Below are 18,223 nucleotides of genomic sequence, written 5' to 3'. Positions count from 1 at the left end.
AATCTGGAGGTGTGCGTTTTCACACTTCTGTACCTCTTGCCCGATGGGAGAGGGGAGAAGAGGGAGTGACTGGGGCGAGACTGATGATGTTGCTGGCCTTGAGAGATAGATGGAGTAAATTGTGGGATGGTCTGGACTGTATCCACAACTCACTGCGATTTCTTGGGGGTCTTGGATGGAGCTGTTCCCAAACCATGCCATGATGCATCATAGTGTCATAGAGTGATACAGCGTGGAAACAGGCCCTTCGGCCCATCTTGCCCACAACCGCCAACATGCCCAATGTACACTAGTCCCAATTGCCTGGCCCTGCTCCATATCCCTCCAAACCTGACCTATCCATGTATCTGTTTAACTATTACTTAAACCTTGGGATAGTCCAAGCCTCAACAACCTCCTCTGGTAGTTTACACCCCAGCGGTATGAACATTGACTTCTCTAACTTCAGATGACCCTTGCTTTCCCTCTCACCCCCTCCCCCTTCCCAGTTCTCCCACCGGTCTTACTGTCTCCCACTACATTCTATCCCTGTCCCGACCCCTTCCCTGACATCAGTCTGAAGGAGGGTCTCCACCCGAAACGTCACCCATTCCTTCTCTCCAGAGATGCTCCCTGTCCCGCTGAGTTACTCCAGCATTTTGTTTCTATCAACATTTAAACCAGCATCTGCAGTTCTTTCCTACACATAGATAAATTCTTCATAAGCTCGGGTTTCGGGATGTGGGGAGAAGGCAGGAGAATGGGGTTGAGAGGGAAAGATAGATCAACCACGATTGAATGGCAGAATCGACTTGATGGGCCGAATGGCCTCAATCTGCTCCTGGTACTTATGAACTCTGACCTCTCTCTCTTCCCTCCCTCTCTCTTCCTCCGTATCTCTCTCCTCCACATACTGATCCTCTCTCTCTCCCACTATCTCTCTCCCTCTCCCTCTCCCTCTCTCTCTCCCACTATCTCCCTCTCCCTCTCTCTCTCCCACTATCTCCCTCCCTCTCCCTCTCCCTCTCCCACTATCTCCCCCTCCCTCTCCCTCGCCCTCCTTTCCACTCCCTCCCTCTCTTCCTCCCTCCCTCTCTCCGCCCTTATCTCTCTGTCACTCCCTCCCCCCTCTCCCCACACACACGAACGCTCCCTCTGTCTATCCCAGACCGCTGCCCTTTGCCCTGTGTGCCGTGAACCTCTGACCTATGACCTTGGGCGGCTGTCGACCGCTGTTGACCCCGACCGCCCTTTGGTAAGTACAGGGTCAGGGGTCGAAGGGTCAAAGGCGATCACTGCGAGGTCATGACCCACGCATTTAACCTCCCTCTCTCTCCCCACTCTCCCCCTCTCCCTCTTTCTCTCCCCCCCCTTCTTTCTCCCTCTTTCTCTCTTCCCCTTTATGTCCCCCCTCTCTCCCTCTCTCCCCCCCCTCTCTCTCCCCCCCCTCTCTCCCCACTGCTCAGGAACCTTATAATCCCAGCGAGGGGTGGCTGCAGAGATGGACTGAACTGCAGGCTGTGTATCGCAGGCAGGAAGAGAGAGGGGGAATCATTGACCCCGAAGCTGAGAGGAACAGATTCCTTCTCAGTCTGTCTCACGTAAGGAGGGAGACGGAGAGCGGAGGGGGTGGGGGAGATGGAGGGTGTGGGAGGGGGGAGGACTGATGCAGAAGGAGGAGGTGTGTGGCAAAGGGGCAGGGTGGAGGGAGAAGGGGAGAGAGAGAGAGAGGGGTAAAGGGGAGGGAGATGGGAGGGCGGAGGGGGGACTGGAAAGGGGAGAGGTGGAGAGAGCAAGGAAGGGACAGGGGACCACCCCAAGCTCTATACTTACCTCTCACCCCTCCCTCCCTCTCCCCCCCCTCTCTGCCCCCTCTCTCCCCTCTTCGTCCTCCCTCTCTCCTCCCCCTCCCTCTCTCCCCCCTCCAACCTCTCTCCCCCTCCCCTCTCCCCCCCCTCTCTCATCCCCCCTCCCCCTCTCTCTTCCCCCCCCCCCCTCTCCCCCCCTCTCTCCTCTCTCGCCCCCTCCTTCCCTCTCTCCCCGTCTCTCTCTCCCTACCTCTCTCTCTCTCCCTATTTCTCGCCTCTCTCTCTCTCTCACTCCCTCTCTCTCCCCCCCCTCTCTCTCTCTCTCTCCCCCCCCCTCTCTCTCTTCCCTCTTCTCTCCTCCCCCCCCCTCTCTTCTTCTTCCCCCCCCTCTCTCTCTCTCGCTCCCCCTCTCTCTCTCTTCTCCCCCCCTCTCTCTCTTCTCTTCTCCCCTCTCTCTCTCTTCTCCCCTCCTCCGCCCCCCCTCTCTCTCTTCTCCCTCTCTCTTCTCTCTCTCTCTCTCTCTCTTCCTCCCTCTCTCCTCTCTCCCCCTCTCTCGTTCTCCCCCTCTCTCTCTCTCTCTCTCCCCCCCTCTCTCTCTCTCCCCCTCTCTCTCTCTCCCCTCTCCCCCTCTCTCTCTCTCTCTCCCCTCTCTCTCTCTCTCTCCCCTTCCCCCAACAGCGGCCAGATACCAGGACGGGTGATGAGGACCGTTCGACTTCTCCTCCCGCGTCCTGCCCCCCTCCCCCCACGCCGCCTTTCTCTCCCCCCCATCGCCCCGTCGCTGCCTCGGGGGAGGGGAGTCTCCCCTGGCGGTGCCGGGGGAGGGGGGGGGGGGGGGGTGGGGGGAGGGAGGGGCGCCGGGGCCACCGCCGGGAAGCGCGGGGGAGAGCTGGAGGGGGAGGGGGAGGGGGGGGGGGCGTCAGAGAGGATCTGGCAACTTGGAGAACGGTCGGCACTCCGTATACACTCCGGAGTAACCCGCTTCTGGTCTTGGGGCGAACCGGAGACAGAATCAGTGCGGATTGATCCACCCCTGGTTTTGGGGCTCACCGGGTATAGGTGAAGTCCGGAATGAACCGCTCAGTGTTTTGCAGATGACCAGTGATCGGTCCACTCTGGGCAAACCTAATCCAGGTCTTGAGGATCCCCCTCGATGTGTCCGGTCCAGATTGATCCACTCACTGTTTTGGGAATGACAGGTATTGGGTCCCGTCCATACTGATTCGTTACAAGTTTTGGTGGTGACCAGGAATTGGTCCTGTCTGGACAGTTCCAGTCCGGGTTTAAGGAATGACCAGTGATTGGTCCACTCCAGATTGATCCACTCCAAGTTTTGGGAACGACTGGTGAAGCTGCAGTCCCACTGATCCACCGGGTTGTGGGGGGAACTGATGATGGGTCCAGTGAATAAAGTGATGCAGAAACAAACCCAGTGTCCGTGACTTCATCTCTCCCCCCCCTCCCTCCCTCCCTCCCTCCCCCCTCCCTCCCTCCCCCCTCCCCTCCCTCCCCGCCCCTCCCGTCACTCCCTCCCTCCCCCCTCCCTCACCCTTCCTCCCTCCCCCTTCTCCCTCCCTCCCTCCCTCCCTCTCTCTCTCCCCCCTCCCTCCCTCCTCCCTCCTCCCTCCCCCCTCCCTCCCCCCTCCCTCCTCCCTCCCTCCCTCCCTCCCCTCCCTCTCTCCCCCTCCTTCTTTCTTCCTCCCCCTCTCCCTCCCTCCCTCCCTCCCCCTGCCCTCCCCCCCTCCCTCCTCCCTCCCTCCCTCATCCTCCTCCTCCTCCCTCTCTCCTCCTCCTCTCCCTCCCTCTCCTCCCTCTCTCTCTCTCCCTCCCTCTCTCTCCCTCCCTCACCCTCTCCCCCATCGTCTCCCCACTCCGAACTGACCAACTGTTGTGGATTAAGTCTGGATCGACCCGCTTTGGAACTTGGGGGGGGGGGGGATCCTGGAATGGTTCTGGTCCGGACTGATTCTCTCAGGGTTTATTAGATGACCGGTGATGATCTGGTCTGGGTTTTGGGAATGACCAGTGATGGGTCCAGTCCAGAATCCCCACTACGGGTTTTATGGATGACCAGTGAAGTGTCCGGTCCCACCGTACCACTCCGGGTTTTTGGGGTGCCAGGAATGATGCACACTTTTTTGGGAATGGCTGGGATTGGATCTGATCCAGATGACCCGTGCCAGGTCTTGGGGAGAACCGGGATTGGACCCAGTCCGGGATTACACCGTCCAGGATCCAGTGAATAAACTGACGTGGAAACAAACCTAGTGTCTGTGACCTCTCCCCCCCGCACACTCTCCCCATCACAATTAAACACACACAACATTCAATCACCGTACACTTTAATTAAAGGAGTTACATTTACTGTTCCCTCTCTCCCACCCACATTCTCCCCCCCTCCCTCTTGTCACCCTCTTTATCTCTCTCACTATCCCCCCCCCCCCCTCTCTCCACCTCACACCTCTCCATCTCTCCACCTCACACCTCTCCATCTCACTCCCACTACCCCTCCCCATTTGTGAGAGAGCAGGGAGGCTCAGGGCTTCAGGGAGAGAGAGACGAGGAGCAACAGCAGAAGTGGGAGAGGAGAGAGAGCGGGGGAGAAGATTCCAGCGGTGTTACCTGCCGTAGGTGAGGTGGTGGAGGGGACGGGGGGAGAGGGGGGGGGGACGGGGGGGAGAGGTGGAGGGGACGGGGGGAGAGGTGGTGGAGGGGACGGGGGGGAGAGGGGTGGGGGGGGCGGGGGGAGAGGTGGTGGAGGGGGCGGGGCGAGAGAGCGGGGGGGGGGGGCGGGGGGGAGAGGGGGGGCGGGGGGAGAGGAGGAAGCATCTCGAGACATCCACACTGCATTGACGTTCTGCTGAGTTGGGCGGAAGGTGTTGAGCAGCAGACTACCCTGGGTAGAGTTCACGAAGATGTCCGTGAAGAAAGTCTCGACCTGTAGGGGAGAGAAGGGGGAGAGGAGTGAGATGGGGAAGGTGAGAGACTGAGACACACACACACTCACAGACACACACACAGGTAACAGGCCCTTCGGCCCAACTTGCCCACACTGGCCAACATGCCCCATCTACAATAGTCCCACCTGCCTGCATTTGGCCCATATCCCTCCAAACCTGTCCTATCCATGCAACTTGTTTCTTAAACATTGGGATAATCCTGGCTCAACTACCTCCTCTGGCAGCTTGTTCCATACAGCTACCACCCTTTGTGTGAAAAAGTTACCCCTCAGACTCCTATTAAATCTTTTGCCCCACGCCATAAGCCCATGTTCTCTGGTCCTCGATTTCCCTACTCTGGGCAAGAGACTGTGCATCTACCTGAACTATTCCTCATTATTTTGTACACCTGCAAGATCACCCCTCATCCACCTGCGCTCCATGGAATAGAGACCCAGCCTGCTCAACCTCTCCCTTTAGCTCAATCCCTCTAGTCCTGGCAACATCCTCGTAGAATGGGTGTCAAGGGTTATGGGGAGAAGGCAGGAGAATGGGATTAGGAGGGAGAGATAGATCAGCCATTGATTGAATGGCGGACTGGACACATTGGGCCAATTGTACTCGTCTAACTTCTGAACTGAACTAAGCGAAACCAAACATCTTTCCGATAACACAGTACCCAAAACACAAGACTCGAACACGGGGTTGATTTAAATGCCTTACCAGTGAAGCATTTAAACGAATTGGTTCCTGGAAGATGGTCCAGAGAACGACCTCATCACACTCTGGAGTAGTGAGGGAACCATTGTATCTGAAATACTTTGTTAGATTCACACTGCCGATCAAATCCATCAGAGAAAGCGGGGCATTGATGGTCAGCTCATCACCTACACAGGAGAGAGACTGGTTAGTGTACAGATATCCCCCTGAGAGAGAGAGAGAGAGACTGGTTAGTGTACAGATATCCCCTGAGAGAGAGAGAGAGACTGGTTAGTGTACAGATATCCCCCTGAGAGAGAGAGAGAGAGACTGGTTAGTGTCAAAACCAAAAAGGCCTAAGGAAGGCAACGCCATTGTAGTGGGAGACTCCATTGTGAGAGGTACGGACAGGGGTTTCCGCGGCAACAGACGGGATGCGAGGATGGTGTGCTGCCTTCCTGGTGCCAGGATCCAGGATATCACGGACAGAGTGCAGAAAATCCTCAAGGGCGAAGGTGAACATCCGGAAGTGGTAGTGCATGTCGGCATAAACGATGTCGGAAAGAAAGGGGTGAATATTCTGCAGCGTGACTTTCGAGAGCTTGGAAAAATGCTGAAAAGCAGGACCTCCAGGGTTGTTATCTTCGGTTTGCTTCCAGTTCCTCGTGCTGGCGAGAGCAGGAACAGAGGGATACGGGACTTGAACGTGTGGCTGAGGAACTGGTGCACGGGGCAGGGATTTAGATTCTTAGATCACTGGGATCTGTTTTGGGGTAAGGGGGAACTGTACAAAAGGGACGGATTGCATCTTAACAGGTGTGGGACCAGCATTCTGGCAGGCAGGTTTGCCACTGCTACACGGGTGGTTTTAAACTGAATAAGGGGGGTGGGGTGTCGTATGGGATAGTGGAAGATGGAGTTAAAGAGAAAGGGTTTCTTAAATGTGTGAGCGTTGAGACAGAGGGGTGTGAAATGAGCGTAGAAGCAATAGGTAGCAAGGTGAAAAGTAAAAGTAGCAGGCCGGCAAATCCAGGACAAAAATCACAAAGGACCACTTTTCAGCATAATAGTATAAGGGGTAAGAGTGTTGTAAAAACAAGCCTGAAGGCTTTGTGTCTCAATGCAAGGAGCATTCGTAATAAGGTGGATGAGTTGAATGTGCAGATAGTTATTAATGACTATGATATAGTTGGGATCACGGAGACATGGCTCCAGGGTGACGAAGGCTGGGAGCTGAACATCCAGGGATATTCAATATTCAGGAGGGATAGACAGAAAGTGAAAGGAGGTGGGGTAGCGTTGCTGGTTAGAGAGCAGATTAACGCAATAGAAAGGAAGGACATTAGTTTGGAGGATGTGGAATCGATATGGGTAGAGCTGCGAAACACTAAGGGGCAGAAAACGCTAGTGGGAGTTGTGTACAGGCCACCTAACAGTAGTAGTGGAGTTGGGGATGGCATCAAACAGGAAATTAGAAATGCGTGCAACAAAGGTAAAACAGTTATAATGGGTGACTTCAATCTACATATAGATTGGGTGAATCAAATTGGCAGGGGTGCTGAGGAAGAGGATTTCTTGGAATGTATGCGGGATAGTTTTCTAAACCCACATGTAGAGGAACCAACGAGAGAGCAGGCTATTCTAGACTGGGTATTGAGTAATGAGGAAGGGTTAGTTAGCAGTCTTGTTGTGCGTGGCCCCTTGGGCAAGAGTGACCATAATATGGTTGAGTTCTTCATTAGGATGGAGAGTGACATCATTAATTCAGAAACAAGGGTCCTGAACTTAAAGAAAGGTAACTTTGAGGGTATGAGACGTGAATTCGCCAAGATTGACTGGCAATTGATTCTTAATGGGTTGACGGTGGATATGCAATGGAAGGCATTTAAAGACTGCATGGATGAACTACAACAAGTAGCAGGGGACCGGGGGGAAATGAGATGGAGGAACTGAGTGAAATCCAGGTTACCGGGAAGTGGTGTTAGGTAAATTGAATGTATTAAAGGCCGATAAATCCCCAGGGCCAGATAGGCTGCATCCCAGAGTACTTGAGGAAGTAGCCCCAGAAATAGTGGATGCATTAGTGATAATTTTTCAAAACTCTTTAGATTCTTGAGTAGTTCCTGTGGATTGGAGGGTAGCTAATGTAACACCACTTTTTAAAATGGGAGGGGGAGAGAAAACGGGGAATTACAGACCAGTTAGTCTAACGTCGGTAGTGGGGAAACTGCTAGAATCGGTTATTAAAGATGGGATAGCAGCACATTTGGAAAGTGGTGAAATCATTGGATAAAGTCAGCATGGATTTATGAAGGGTAAATCATGTCTGACGAATCTTATAGAATTTTTCGAGGATGTAACCAGTAGAGTGGATAAGGGAGAACCAGTGGATGTGGTGTATCTGGACTTTCAGAAGGCATTCGACAAGGTCCCACATAAGAGATTAGTATACAAACATAAAGCACACGGTATTGGGGGTTCAGTATTGATGTGGATAGAGAACTGGTTGACAGACAGGAAGCAAAGAGTAGGAGTAAACGGGTCCTTTTCACAATGGCAGGCAGTGACTAGTGGGGTACCGCAAGGCTCAGGGACCCCAGCTAGTTACGATATATATTAATGATTTGGACGAGGGAATTGAATGCAACATCTCCAAGTTTGCAGATGACATGAAGCTGGGGGGCAGTGTTAGCTGTGAGGAGGATGCTAGGAGGCTGCAAGATGACTTGGGTGGGCTGGGTGAGTGGGCAAATGCTTGGCAGATGCAGTATAATGTGGATAAATGTGAGGTTATCCACTTTGGTGGCAAAAACAGGAAAGTAGATTATTATCTGAATGGTGGCCGATTAGGAAAGGGGGAGATGCAACGAGACCTGGGTGGCATGGTACACCAGTCATTAAAAGTAGGCATGCAGGTGCAGCAGGCAGTGAAGGAGGCGAATGGTATGTCAGCATTCATAGCAAAAGGATTTGAGTATAGGAGCAGGGAGGTTCTACTGCAGTTGTACAGGGTCTTGGTGAGACCACACCTGGAGTATTGCGTACAGTTTTGGTCTCCTGCTCTGAGGAAAGACATTATTGCCATAGAGGGAGTACAGAGAAGGTTCACCAGACTGATTCCTGGAATGTGAGGACTTTCATGTGAAGAAAGACTGGATAGACTCGGTTTGTACTCGCTCTAATTTAGAAGATTGAGGGGGGATCTTATAGAAAGTTACAAAATTCTTAAGGGGTTGGACAGGCTTGATGCAGGAAGATTGTTCCTGATGTTGGGGAAGTCCAGAACAAGGGGTCACAGTTTAAGGATAAGGGGGAAATCTTTTAGGACCGAGATGAGGAAAACCTTTTTCACACAGAGAGTGATGAATCTCTGGAATTCTCTGCCGCAGAAGGTAGTTGAGGCCAGTTCATTGGCTATATTTAAGAGGGAGTTAGATGTGGCCCTTGTGGCTAAAGGGATCAGGGGGTATGGAGAGAAGGCAGGTACAGGATACTGAGTTGGATGATCAGCCATGATCACATTGAATGGCGGTGCAGGCTCGAAGGGCCGAATGGCCTACTCCTGCACCTATGTTCTATGTTTCTATGTACCGATATCCCCCTGAGAGAGAGAGAGAGACTGGGAGACACTAGTCAGTGCACAATCTGTCTTACCATCTTCTGTAAGATTTTTGACCAGACGCGTTAAGTTCTTCCACGATGGATTTTCTTGGATGTTCGACTCGATCTGTAAAATAAATCCTCAACTTAATGGCATCATTTCCAGGCCCGTACGAAGCTTTCAAAAAAGGTGGGTGGGATGACAGGATTACAAAAAATGTAATGTGAAATAGTGTGCGCGCTGCGAACATCATGAGCGCGAAGCGTGAAGTCCCTCGATGCCGGGGCCCGCTTAAGGGCCCTGGAAGCTCAGGGGTTTTAGATGCATTCTGAACCTTATTTTGGAGCATTTTTGCACCAAATTTATGACCAATATTTCAGAAATTAACAGGAATCTGAGAGGTAGCTTTTTCACACAAAGGGTGCTGGGTGTATGGAACGAGCTGCCAGAGCAGGTAGTTAAGGCTGGGGCTATCCTAATGTTTAAGAGACATTTGGACACGTACATGGATAGGACAGATTTAGATGGATATGGGCCAAACGCGTGTGAGTGGGTCTAGTGTAGATGGGACATGTTGGTCGGTGTGGGCAAGTTGGGCTGAAGGGCCTGTTTCCACACTGCATGATTCTATGACTAAAAAGTTAAGAAAAATGAATGTAGATAAGTAGAGCAGATTTGAAAGAGGAGTGAACCGTAAAGGCAGAGAGGGGTTTATGGGTGGAAAGGAACATAGGAAAGGAGGGGGGAGAGTGGGCTTGGGCAGATGGGTGAAGGGAAAATAGACACAAAGTGCTGGAGTAACTCAGCGGGTCAGGCAGCATCTCTGGAGAACATGGATAGATTGCATGTCACAGAGTGCTGGAGTAACTCAGCGGGTCAGGCAGCATCTCGAGATTATATTTCGGGTCAAGACCGTTCTTCATTAATATTCATGATGTGGCATGCATGTTATGAATGTTACATCATGAGTTACTTTGTTACGGTGCTTGCCCTCTCCTATAACATCTCTGCTGCCTTGGGTGATGCAGGACAGGACACGAGCGTTGAGACATGGTGTGAAGCTGTTGCAGTCTGTCCCAGCCTGGTAATAACCTGGGTGGAGAGGATGTTTCCACTAGTGGGAGAGTCTAGGACCAGTGGCCACAGCCTCAGAATTAAAAGACATTCCTTTAGGAAGGAGATGAGCAGGATTTCTTAAGTCAGAGGGTGGTGAACTGTGGAATTCAATGCCACAGACAGCTGTGGAGGTCAAGTCAATGGACAATTTTCAGGAGGAGATTGATAGATTCTTGATTGATACGGGTGTCAGAGATAATGGGGAGAAGGCAGGAGAATGTGTTTGAGAGGGAAAGATAGATAGAGTCATAGAGTGATACAGTGTGGAAACAGGCCCTTCGGCCCTGCATGTCCCATCTGCACTAGTCCCACCTGCCCACGTTTGATCCATATCCCTCCAAACCTGTCCTATCCATGTACCTGTCTAACTGTTTCTTAAATGTTGCGATAGTCCCCGCCTCAGCTACCTCCTCTGGCAGCTTGTTCCATACACCTACCACCCTTTGTGTGAAAAACATACCCCTCAGATTCCTATTAAATCTTTTGCCGTTCACCTTAAACTTATGTCCTCTGCTCCTCGATTCACTTACTCTGGGCAAAAGACTCAACCATATCTATTCAAATCATGATTTCATACACCTCTATTAGATCATCCCTCATCCTCCTGTGCTCCATGAAATAGTGTCCCAGCCTACTCAACCTCTCCCTATAGCGCTGGCCCTCTAGTCCTGGCAACATCCTCATAAATCTTCACTGTACCCTTTCCAGTTTGATGACATATTTCCTATAGCATGGTGCCCGGAACTGAATACAATACTCTGAATGCGGTCTCACCAACTTCTTATGCAACTGCAACATGACCTCCCAACTTCTATACTCAGCCTGGCCCGCTGAGTTACTCCTGCACTCTGTGAAACGTCACAGAACAGGGTAAGATTATCAAGTTTGCTGATGATACAGATGTGATTGGTTTTGCATATAGTGAAGATTGTTGTGAAAGATTGCAGCAGGATCTGGATCAATTAGCCAGGTGGGCAGAGGAATGGTTGATGGTTGCATGGTTCCTTGAAGGTCGTGTCGCAGGTATATCAGGTGGTCAAAACATATTTTGGCACTTTGGCCTTCATCAGTCAGAGTATTGAGTATAGAAGTTGGGAGGTCATGTTGCAGTTGTATAAGACGTTGGTGAGATCGCATTCAGAATATTGTGTTCAGTTCTGGGCACCATGTTATAGGAAAGATGTCAAATTAAAAAGGGTACAGAGATCCCCATCCTGGATCAGTCCAATCAGGGATATGTCAGCTGCAAATTTGAGAAGCTTGACAGAGGTGTCTGTGGAGGTGCAGTCATTGGTGTGGCAAGAGTAGAGGAGAGGGGAGAGTACGCATCTTGTGGTGCTCCTATGCTGAGCGTTTGGGGGTCCGAGATATGCTTTCCCATCTCACATGCTGCTTCCTGTCTGTCAGGAAGCTGGTGATCCACCAACAGAGGGGTTCAGGCACAGTCAACTCAGAAAGTTTGGAGCGCAGTAGCTCTGGCACAATGGTGTTGAATGCAGAGCTAAAATCAACAAACAAAATCCACGCATAGGTCCCCTGGCGGTCTTGATGCTGGAGGATGAAGTGCAGGCCCAGATTGACTGCATCATCCACAGATCTATTGGCCCAATGTGCAAAATGCAGAGGGTTCAGCAGAGGGATTGTGATATTTTTCAGCGTGGCCTTTCAACGGTCTCCATGACTACAGAGGTCAGTGCGACAAGCCTGTAGTCATTAAGACGTTGATGTAATCCTTACCTTTTTGGGTACAGGGACAATAGTGGTGACTTTGAAGCAGGCAGGGCGTGCATCTTTGCAGGGACTTGTTAAAAATGAGTAATTGGGTGGGAAGTGTTGGTGCGGGTGGGACCACACCTGGAGAATTGCGTACAGTTTTGGTCTCCTAATCTGAGGAACGACATTCTTGCCATAGAGGGAATACAGAGAAGGTTCACCAGACTGATTCCTGGGATGTCAGGACTTTCATATGGAGAATGCGTAGACTTGGCTTGTACTCGCTTGAATTTAGGAGATTGAGGGGGGATCTTATAGAAAGTTACAAAATTCTTAAGGGGTTGGACAGGCTGGATGCAGGAAGATTGTTCCCGATGTTGGGGAAGTCCAGAACCAGGGGTCACAGTTTAAGGATAAGGGGGAAAGAGGGAGGGACAGGAACGGAGAGGTGGAAAGGACAATATTTGCCACAAGGCGATTCTCCCTCATCCAAACTCCCTCGCTCTTTACCCCCACTCCCCCCCTTCTCTCTCTCTCTGCCCCTCACTCTCCACTATCTCCGCTCTCTCCCCTTCTCACTTCCCCATTCCCTCTCCTCATTCTCTCCTCCCCCCCCCTCTCCCCCTTCCATCTCCCCTCCCTCTGCCCTCTCGCTCTCCACCTCATTCTCTGCCCCTCACTCTCTAATATCTCCGCGCTTTCCCCTTCTCAATTTCCCATTCCCTTTTCCCCCTCCCTCTCTCCCCCTGTCTCTCCTTCTCACACCCCGTCTCTCTCACTCCCTCTCTCCCTCCCCCCTCCATTTCACTGCCTTCCCTCCCCCCTTCCCTCTCTCTCCCTATGTCTCGTACCTTTATGAAGAAACCCATCACTGCAAGACCTTGGGGTCCACTGAAGGCTTCGGTGAGATTAATCCCTTCTCTTCTGTGAACAATGTGGAGCTGTGAGGGAGAGAGGGGGTGAGGAAGATGGGGAGAGGGGGGTGAGGGAGGGAGAGAGAGTGGGAGGGCACAGGCAGTTAATAGTTAGCCCCTCTCTCTCCCCCCCCCCCTCCCCTCTCTACCCCCCCTCTCCCCCCCCCCCTCTCCACCCCTCCCCCCCCCTCCCCCTCCCCCCCTCCCCCTCCTTCTCTCCCCCTCCCCCTCTCTCTCTCTCTCTCTCTCTCTCTCTCTCTCCCTCACCCCCCCCCCCCTCTCTCCCCCCCCCTCCCCCCCCCCCCCCCCCCCCCACCCTCCCTCACCTCCATTCCGTACTGTTGGCCATCCAGTCTGTGTTCTGATCCTCCCGAAGCCACAGACCCCCCCCAGTGAAGATGAAACTGCACGGGGAGATACGTCCACGGGAGACCTCCGCCCGTCACCTTCATTCCCGGGGCTAGGGTCACCCTAACTGCAGGGGGAGAGAGGGGAGGGATTGTTAAAGAGAGACAAGGCTCCAACCCTTCCTGCCCTCCATCCCCTCCACCATTCTCCACCCTCTCCCTCTCTAATCCCCTTCTCGCCCTCAATTACCCTTCCCCCACTCCACCCCACTCCCATTTTCACCTCCCACTCTCCCCCTCCCTCCATTCCTTCCCACCATCTCTGGAGAAGAAGGATAGGTGACATTTTGGGCCAGGAATTCATCTAGATTCAGATTCAAACTTTATTGTCATTGTGCAGTGTACAGTACAGAGACAACGAAATGCAGTTAGCATCTCCCTAGAAGAGCGACATAGAATATGAGCAATTAATAAATATATTTATGTGCATACAGTTGTAGCAGTGCAATTTGTTTCTGGTGGAGGAGTGTCCGGGGGGGGGGGTGATTGGCAATCACCGAGGTACAGTGTTGGATCTACGAAGGGTCTCGGAGAAGAATATAATCTATCCACATTCTTCAGAAATGCTGCCTGACCCGCTGAGATATAGAGACATGGAGTGATATAGTGTGGAACCAGGCCCTTCGGCCCAACTTGCCAACATGCTCGCATTTGGTCCACATCCTCTATTTCCTTTGCTCCAGAGATGCAGCCTCACCCGCTGAGCCATCCATGTACCTGTCTGTTTCTTAAACACTGAGATAGTCCCAGCCTCAACTACCTCCTCTGGCAGCTAGTTCCATACACCCACCACCCTTTGTGTGAAAATATTATCCCTCAGATTCCTATTCCCCTTCACCTTGAACCTTTGTCCTCTGGTCCTCGATTCCCCTACTCTGGGCAATTAGCTCTGTGCATCTACCCAATCTATTCCTCTCATGATCTCAATAAGATCACCCCTCATCCTCCTGCGCTACAAGGAACATAGACCCAGCCTACTCAACCTCTCCCTGCAGCTCACACCCTCTAGTCCTGGCAACATCCTCGTAAATCCTCTCGACCCTTTCCAGCATGACAACATTTTTTTTAATAACACGGTGCCCAGAACTGAACCCAATACTCAAAATGCGGTCTCACCAATGCCTTAAACAACTGCAACATGACCTTCCAGTTACTCCGGCACTTTGTACCTATTTGTGTTCTACAGTGATGCTGCCTGACCCGCTGAGTTACTCCAGCACTTGCTGTCCCTCTACCTGTTGTGGGGCCGAGCAAACTAGGCTGAGACTGAAGCCTGGGACTTTCCTGACTGGCTGCCCCCGTTGGGAGCGACGGTTTGCTTCGGATACTCACTGGTCTTCTTTGTGTGTGTGATGTTCAGCAGACGATTGGATTCGTTGTACCCTTGGAAGGAGAAGGCACCAAGTTGATCCATTCTCCATGTGGTGTTGGTCTTAATATCAATCGGTGACTGCATGGTTCCATTACAAGTCGGATATGTGTGATCCCAACTTTCAGGACCTAGAAATGCAACAGAAAATGTCTGTACACTGACCACCAGTAAACCATATAACAATTACAGCACGGAAACAGGCCATCTCGGCCCTACAAGTCCGTGCCGACAGAACGTTTTTTCCCTTAGTCCCACCTGCCTGCACTCATACCATAACCCTCCATTCCCTTCTCATCCATATGCCTATCCAATTTAGTTTTAAATGATTTATTTTTAAACGAACCTGCCTCCACCACTTCCACTGGAAGCTCATTCCACACCGCTACCACTCTCTGAGTAAAGAAGTTCCCCCTCATGTTACCCCTAAACTTCTGTCCCTTAATTCTGAAGTCATGTCCTCTTGTTTGAATCTTCCCTACTCTCAAAGGGAAAAGCTTATCCACATCAACTCTGTCTATCCCTCTCATCATTTTAAAGACCTCTATCAAGTCCCCCCTTAACCTTCTGCGCTCCAGAGAATAAAGACCTAACTTATTCAACCTATCTCTGTAACTTAGTTGTTGAAACCCAGGCAACATTCTAGTAAATCTCCTCTGTACTCTCTATTTTGTTGACATCCTTCCTATAATTGGGCGACCAAAATTGTACACCAGTTCACTCATTTTAAATCATCTCGCATCTCATCAAAGTTAGCCTTTCTCCAATCAAAAATCTCAACCCTAGGTCCAGTTCTGACCCTCTCCATAATTATATTGAAACTAATGGTATTGTGATCACTGGACCCGAAGTGCTCCCCAACGCATACCTCCGCCACCTGTCCCGTCTCATTTCCTAACCATATAACCATATAACAATTACAGCACGGAAACAGGCCATCTCGACCCTTCTAGTCCGTGCCGAACACATATTCTCCCCTAGTCCCATATACCTGCGCTCAGACCATAACCTTCCATTCCCTTCCCGTCCATATAACTATCCAATTTATTTTTAAATGATAAAAACGAACCTGCCTCCACCACCTTAACTGGAAGCTCATTCCACACAGCCACCACTCTCTGAGTAAAGAAGTTCCCCCTCATGTTACCCCTAAACTTCAGTCCCTTAATTCTCAAGTCATGTCCCCTTGTTTGAATCTTCCCTACTCTCAGTGGAAGAAACTGTTCAATATCTCCCCCATCTCTTTTGGCTCTGCAGATAGTTGTCCACTCTGACTCTCTAATGGACCAATTTTAACAGGAGGGCCAGCACTACCCCTCCTCTAGTAGGTACCTCTATGTCTCCAAATCTGAGGAAGGACATTATTGCCATAGAGGGAGTGCAGAGAAGGTTCACCAGACTGATTCCTGGGATGTCCGGACTGTCTTATGAAGAAAGACTAGATAGACTTGGTTTATACTCTCTAGGATTTAGGAGATTGAGAGGGGATCTTATAGAAACTTACAAAATTCTTAAGGGGTTGGACAGGCTAGATGCAGGAAGATTGTTCCCGATGTTGGGGAAGTCCAGGACAAGGGGTCACAGCTTAAGGATAAGGGGGAAATCCTTTAAAACCGAGATGAGAAGAACCTTTTTCACACAGAGAGTGGTGAATCTCTGGAACTCTCTGCCACAGAGGGTAGTCGAGGCCAGTTCATTGGCTATATTTACGAGGGAGTTAGATGTGGCCCTTGTGGCTAAGGTGATCAGAGGGTATGGGGAGAAGGCAGGTACAGGATACTGAGTTGGATGATCAGCCATGATCATATTAAATGGCGGTGCAGGCTCGAAGGGCCGAATGGCCTACTCCTGCACCTAATTTCTATGTTTCTATGTATTGCTGCAAAAAACTATCCTGCACACATTTTACAAACTCCAAACCATCCAGCCCATTTACAGAATGTGTTTCTCAGTCTATGTGTGGAAAGTTGAAATCTCCCACAATCACTACCTTGTGCTTACTACTATTATCTGCAATATCCTTACATATTTGCTCTTCCAATTCTCGTTCCCCATTTGGCGGTCTATAATACACCCCTATAAGTGTTGCTACACCTTTCCCACCTCTCAGTTCCACCCACAATAGCCTCCCTAGATGAGCCCTCTAATCTATCCTGCCAAAGCACTGCTGTAATATCTTCCCTGACTAGCAATGCAACACCTCTTGCCCCTCCAATTCTATCACACCTGAAGCAACGAAATTCTGGAATATTTAGTTTCCAATCACAGCCCTCCTGCAACCATGTTTCACTGATCGCCACAACAACATACTTCCAGGTATCTTTCCAGACTCTAAGTATCTCGTACATCGACTCTCCCTCTCTCTCTCAGTTCCTCTCTCTTTCACTCTCTCTCTCAAGAGAATATATGTACAATGACCCTCAGTTTCTCTCTATCCCCCCCCCCCCCCCCCCCCCCTCTCCCTCTGCCCCCCTCTCCTGGGTGGATATCTGTACACTGACCGGTGTCTCCCTGTAGCTCAGAACCTCTCTCTCTCCTTCTCAGTTCCGCTCTCAGTCTCTCTCTCTCCTCTCATTTGCTCTCTCTCAATCCCTCTCTCTCTCTCTCTCGGAGATATCTGATAAACTTACCACATTCAGGGTTTTGATAGCAGAAAGTGTCTGAAACAAAGATAAGAGTAGGTTTAGTTCAATGTGAATGTAACATATACTTTCCCAGTGTCCGTATCCCTGGGTCAGACCCACACCGGGATAGTTCCCAGTCTCCGTATCCCACACCGGGATGGTTCCCGATCTCCATATCCCACACCAGGATGGTTCCCAGTCTCCATATCCCACACTGGGAGCATTATCTCACCTGTGGAAGAATCTATTTGCTGGAGTCCAAGAAGCAAGATCGTGAAAACAATCTTCATTCTCATCTCGAAATCCTGGAGGAAAATAGAAAGGTGAATAGCCCAATAAGAATTTTGTAAGTTATTCGGCGAGTGAAGATCGTAAGATCATTAGGAGCAGAAATAGGCCATTCGGCCCATCAAAATTCTTAAGGGGTTGGACAGGCTAGATGCAGGAAGATTGTTCCCGATGTTGGGGAAGTCCAGGACAAGGGGTCACAGCTTAAGGATAAGGGGGAAATCCTTTAGGACCGAGATGAGAAAAACATTTTTCACGCAGAGTGGTGAATTTTTCACGCAGAGTGGTGAATCTCTGGAACTCTCTGCTACAGTAGGTAGTTGAGGCCAGTTCATTGGCTATATTGAAGAGTTAGATGTGGCCCTTGTGGGTAAAGGGATCAGGGGGTATGGAGAGAAGGCAGGTACGGGATACTGAGTTGGATGATCAGCCATGATCATATTGAATGGCGGTGCAGGCTCGAAGGGCCGAATGGCCTACTCCTGCACCTATTTTCTATGTTTCTATACCGATGTCTTGTAAAAGTTGTTTTGATGAGTTGTTTGTTGTTGGTCTTTTCCTCAAATGTTGACATTCCGATGTTCATTTAGCCTCAAGCTCCTTGAATCATCACAGAACCAATGGTACAATTAGATTGAAGGCAGATAGACACAAAATGCTGAAGTGACTAAACGAGTCTGGCAGCTTCTCTAGAGAACACAGAACGGTACAAGGTGCTGGAGATATGGGAGAGATGGAGGGAGGGAGGATGGGGAGAGGTAAAGGG

At 50.8% G+C, this 18,223-nt stretch overlaps 2 protein-coding genes across 2 annotated transcripts in view; one reads left to right on the top strand and one right to left on the bottom strand.

Moving 5' to 3' along the window:
* Positions 1-4,033, top strand: part of rnf25 (ring finger protein 25) — a 28,514-nt gene extending 24,481 nt beyond the window's left edge. The window contains exons 8-11 of the mRNA XM_055630227.1: positions 1,148-1,234; positions 1,446-1,580; positions 2,466-2,625; positions 3,909-4,033. Of these exons, the coding sequence (XP_055486202.1) occupies positions 1,148-1,234; positions 1,446-1,580; positions 2,466-2,625; positions 3,909-4,033 (507 nt within the window). The remainder of the gene's footprint in view (positions 1-1,147; positions 1,235-1,445; positions 1,581-2,465; positions 2,626-3,908) is intronic.
* A 548-nt stretch (positions 4,034-4,581) lies between these two features.
* Positions 4,582-18,010, bottom strand: LOC129693397 (carbonic anhydrase 4-like; the record flags this gene model as incomplete). Its single annotated transcript, XM_055630225.1, has 9 exons — positions 17,967-18,010; positions 17,402-17,474; positions 17,176-17,205; positions 14,509-14,676; positions 13,096-13,244; positions 12,707-12,796; positions 9,080-9,152; positions 5,450-5,613; positions 4,582-4,725 (listed from the first exon to the last, which is right to left on the bottom strand). Coding segments are annotated over exons 2-9 (882 nt in total), but the record flags the coding sequence as incomplete, so codon positions are not given.
* Between the last annotated feature and the right edge of the window lie 213 nt (positions 18,011-18,223).

Source organism: Leucoraja erinacea, unplaced genomic scaffold (assembly GCF_028641065.1).
Source record: "Leucoraja erinacea ecotype New England unplaced genomic scaffold, Leri_hhj_1 Leri_277S, whole genome shotgun sequence".
Lineage (NCBI taxonomy): Eukaryota > Metazoa > Chordata > Chondrichthyes > Rajiformes > Rajidae > Leucoraja > Leucoraja erinaceus.
The sequence above is the reverse complement of the archived record's forward strand: the minus strand, read 5'-3'. Positions and strand labels throughout refer to the sequence as shown.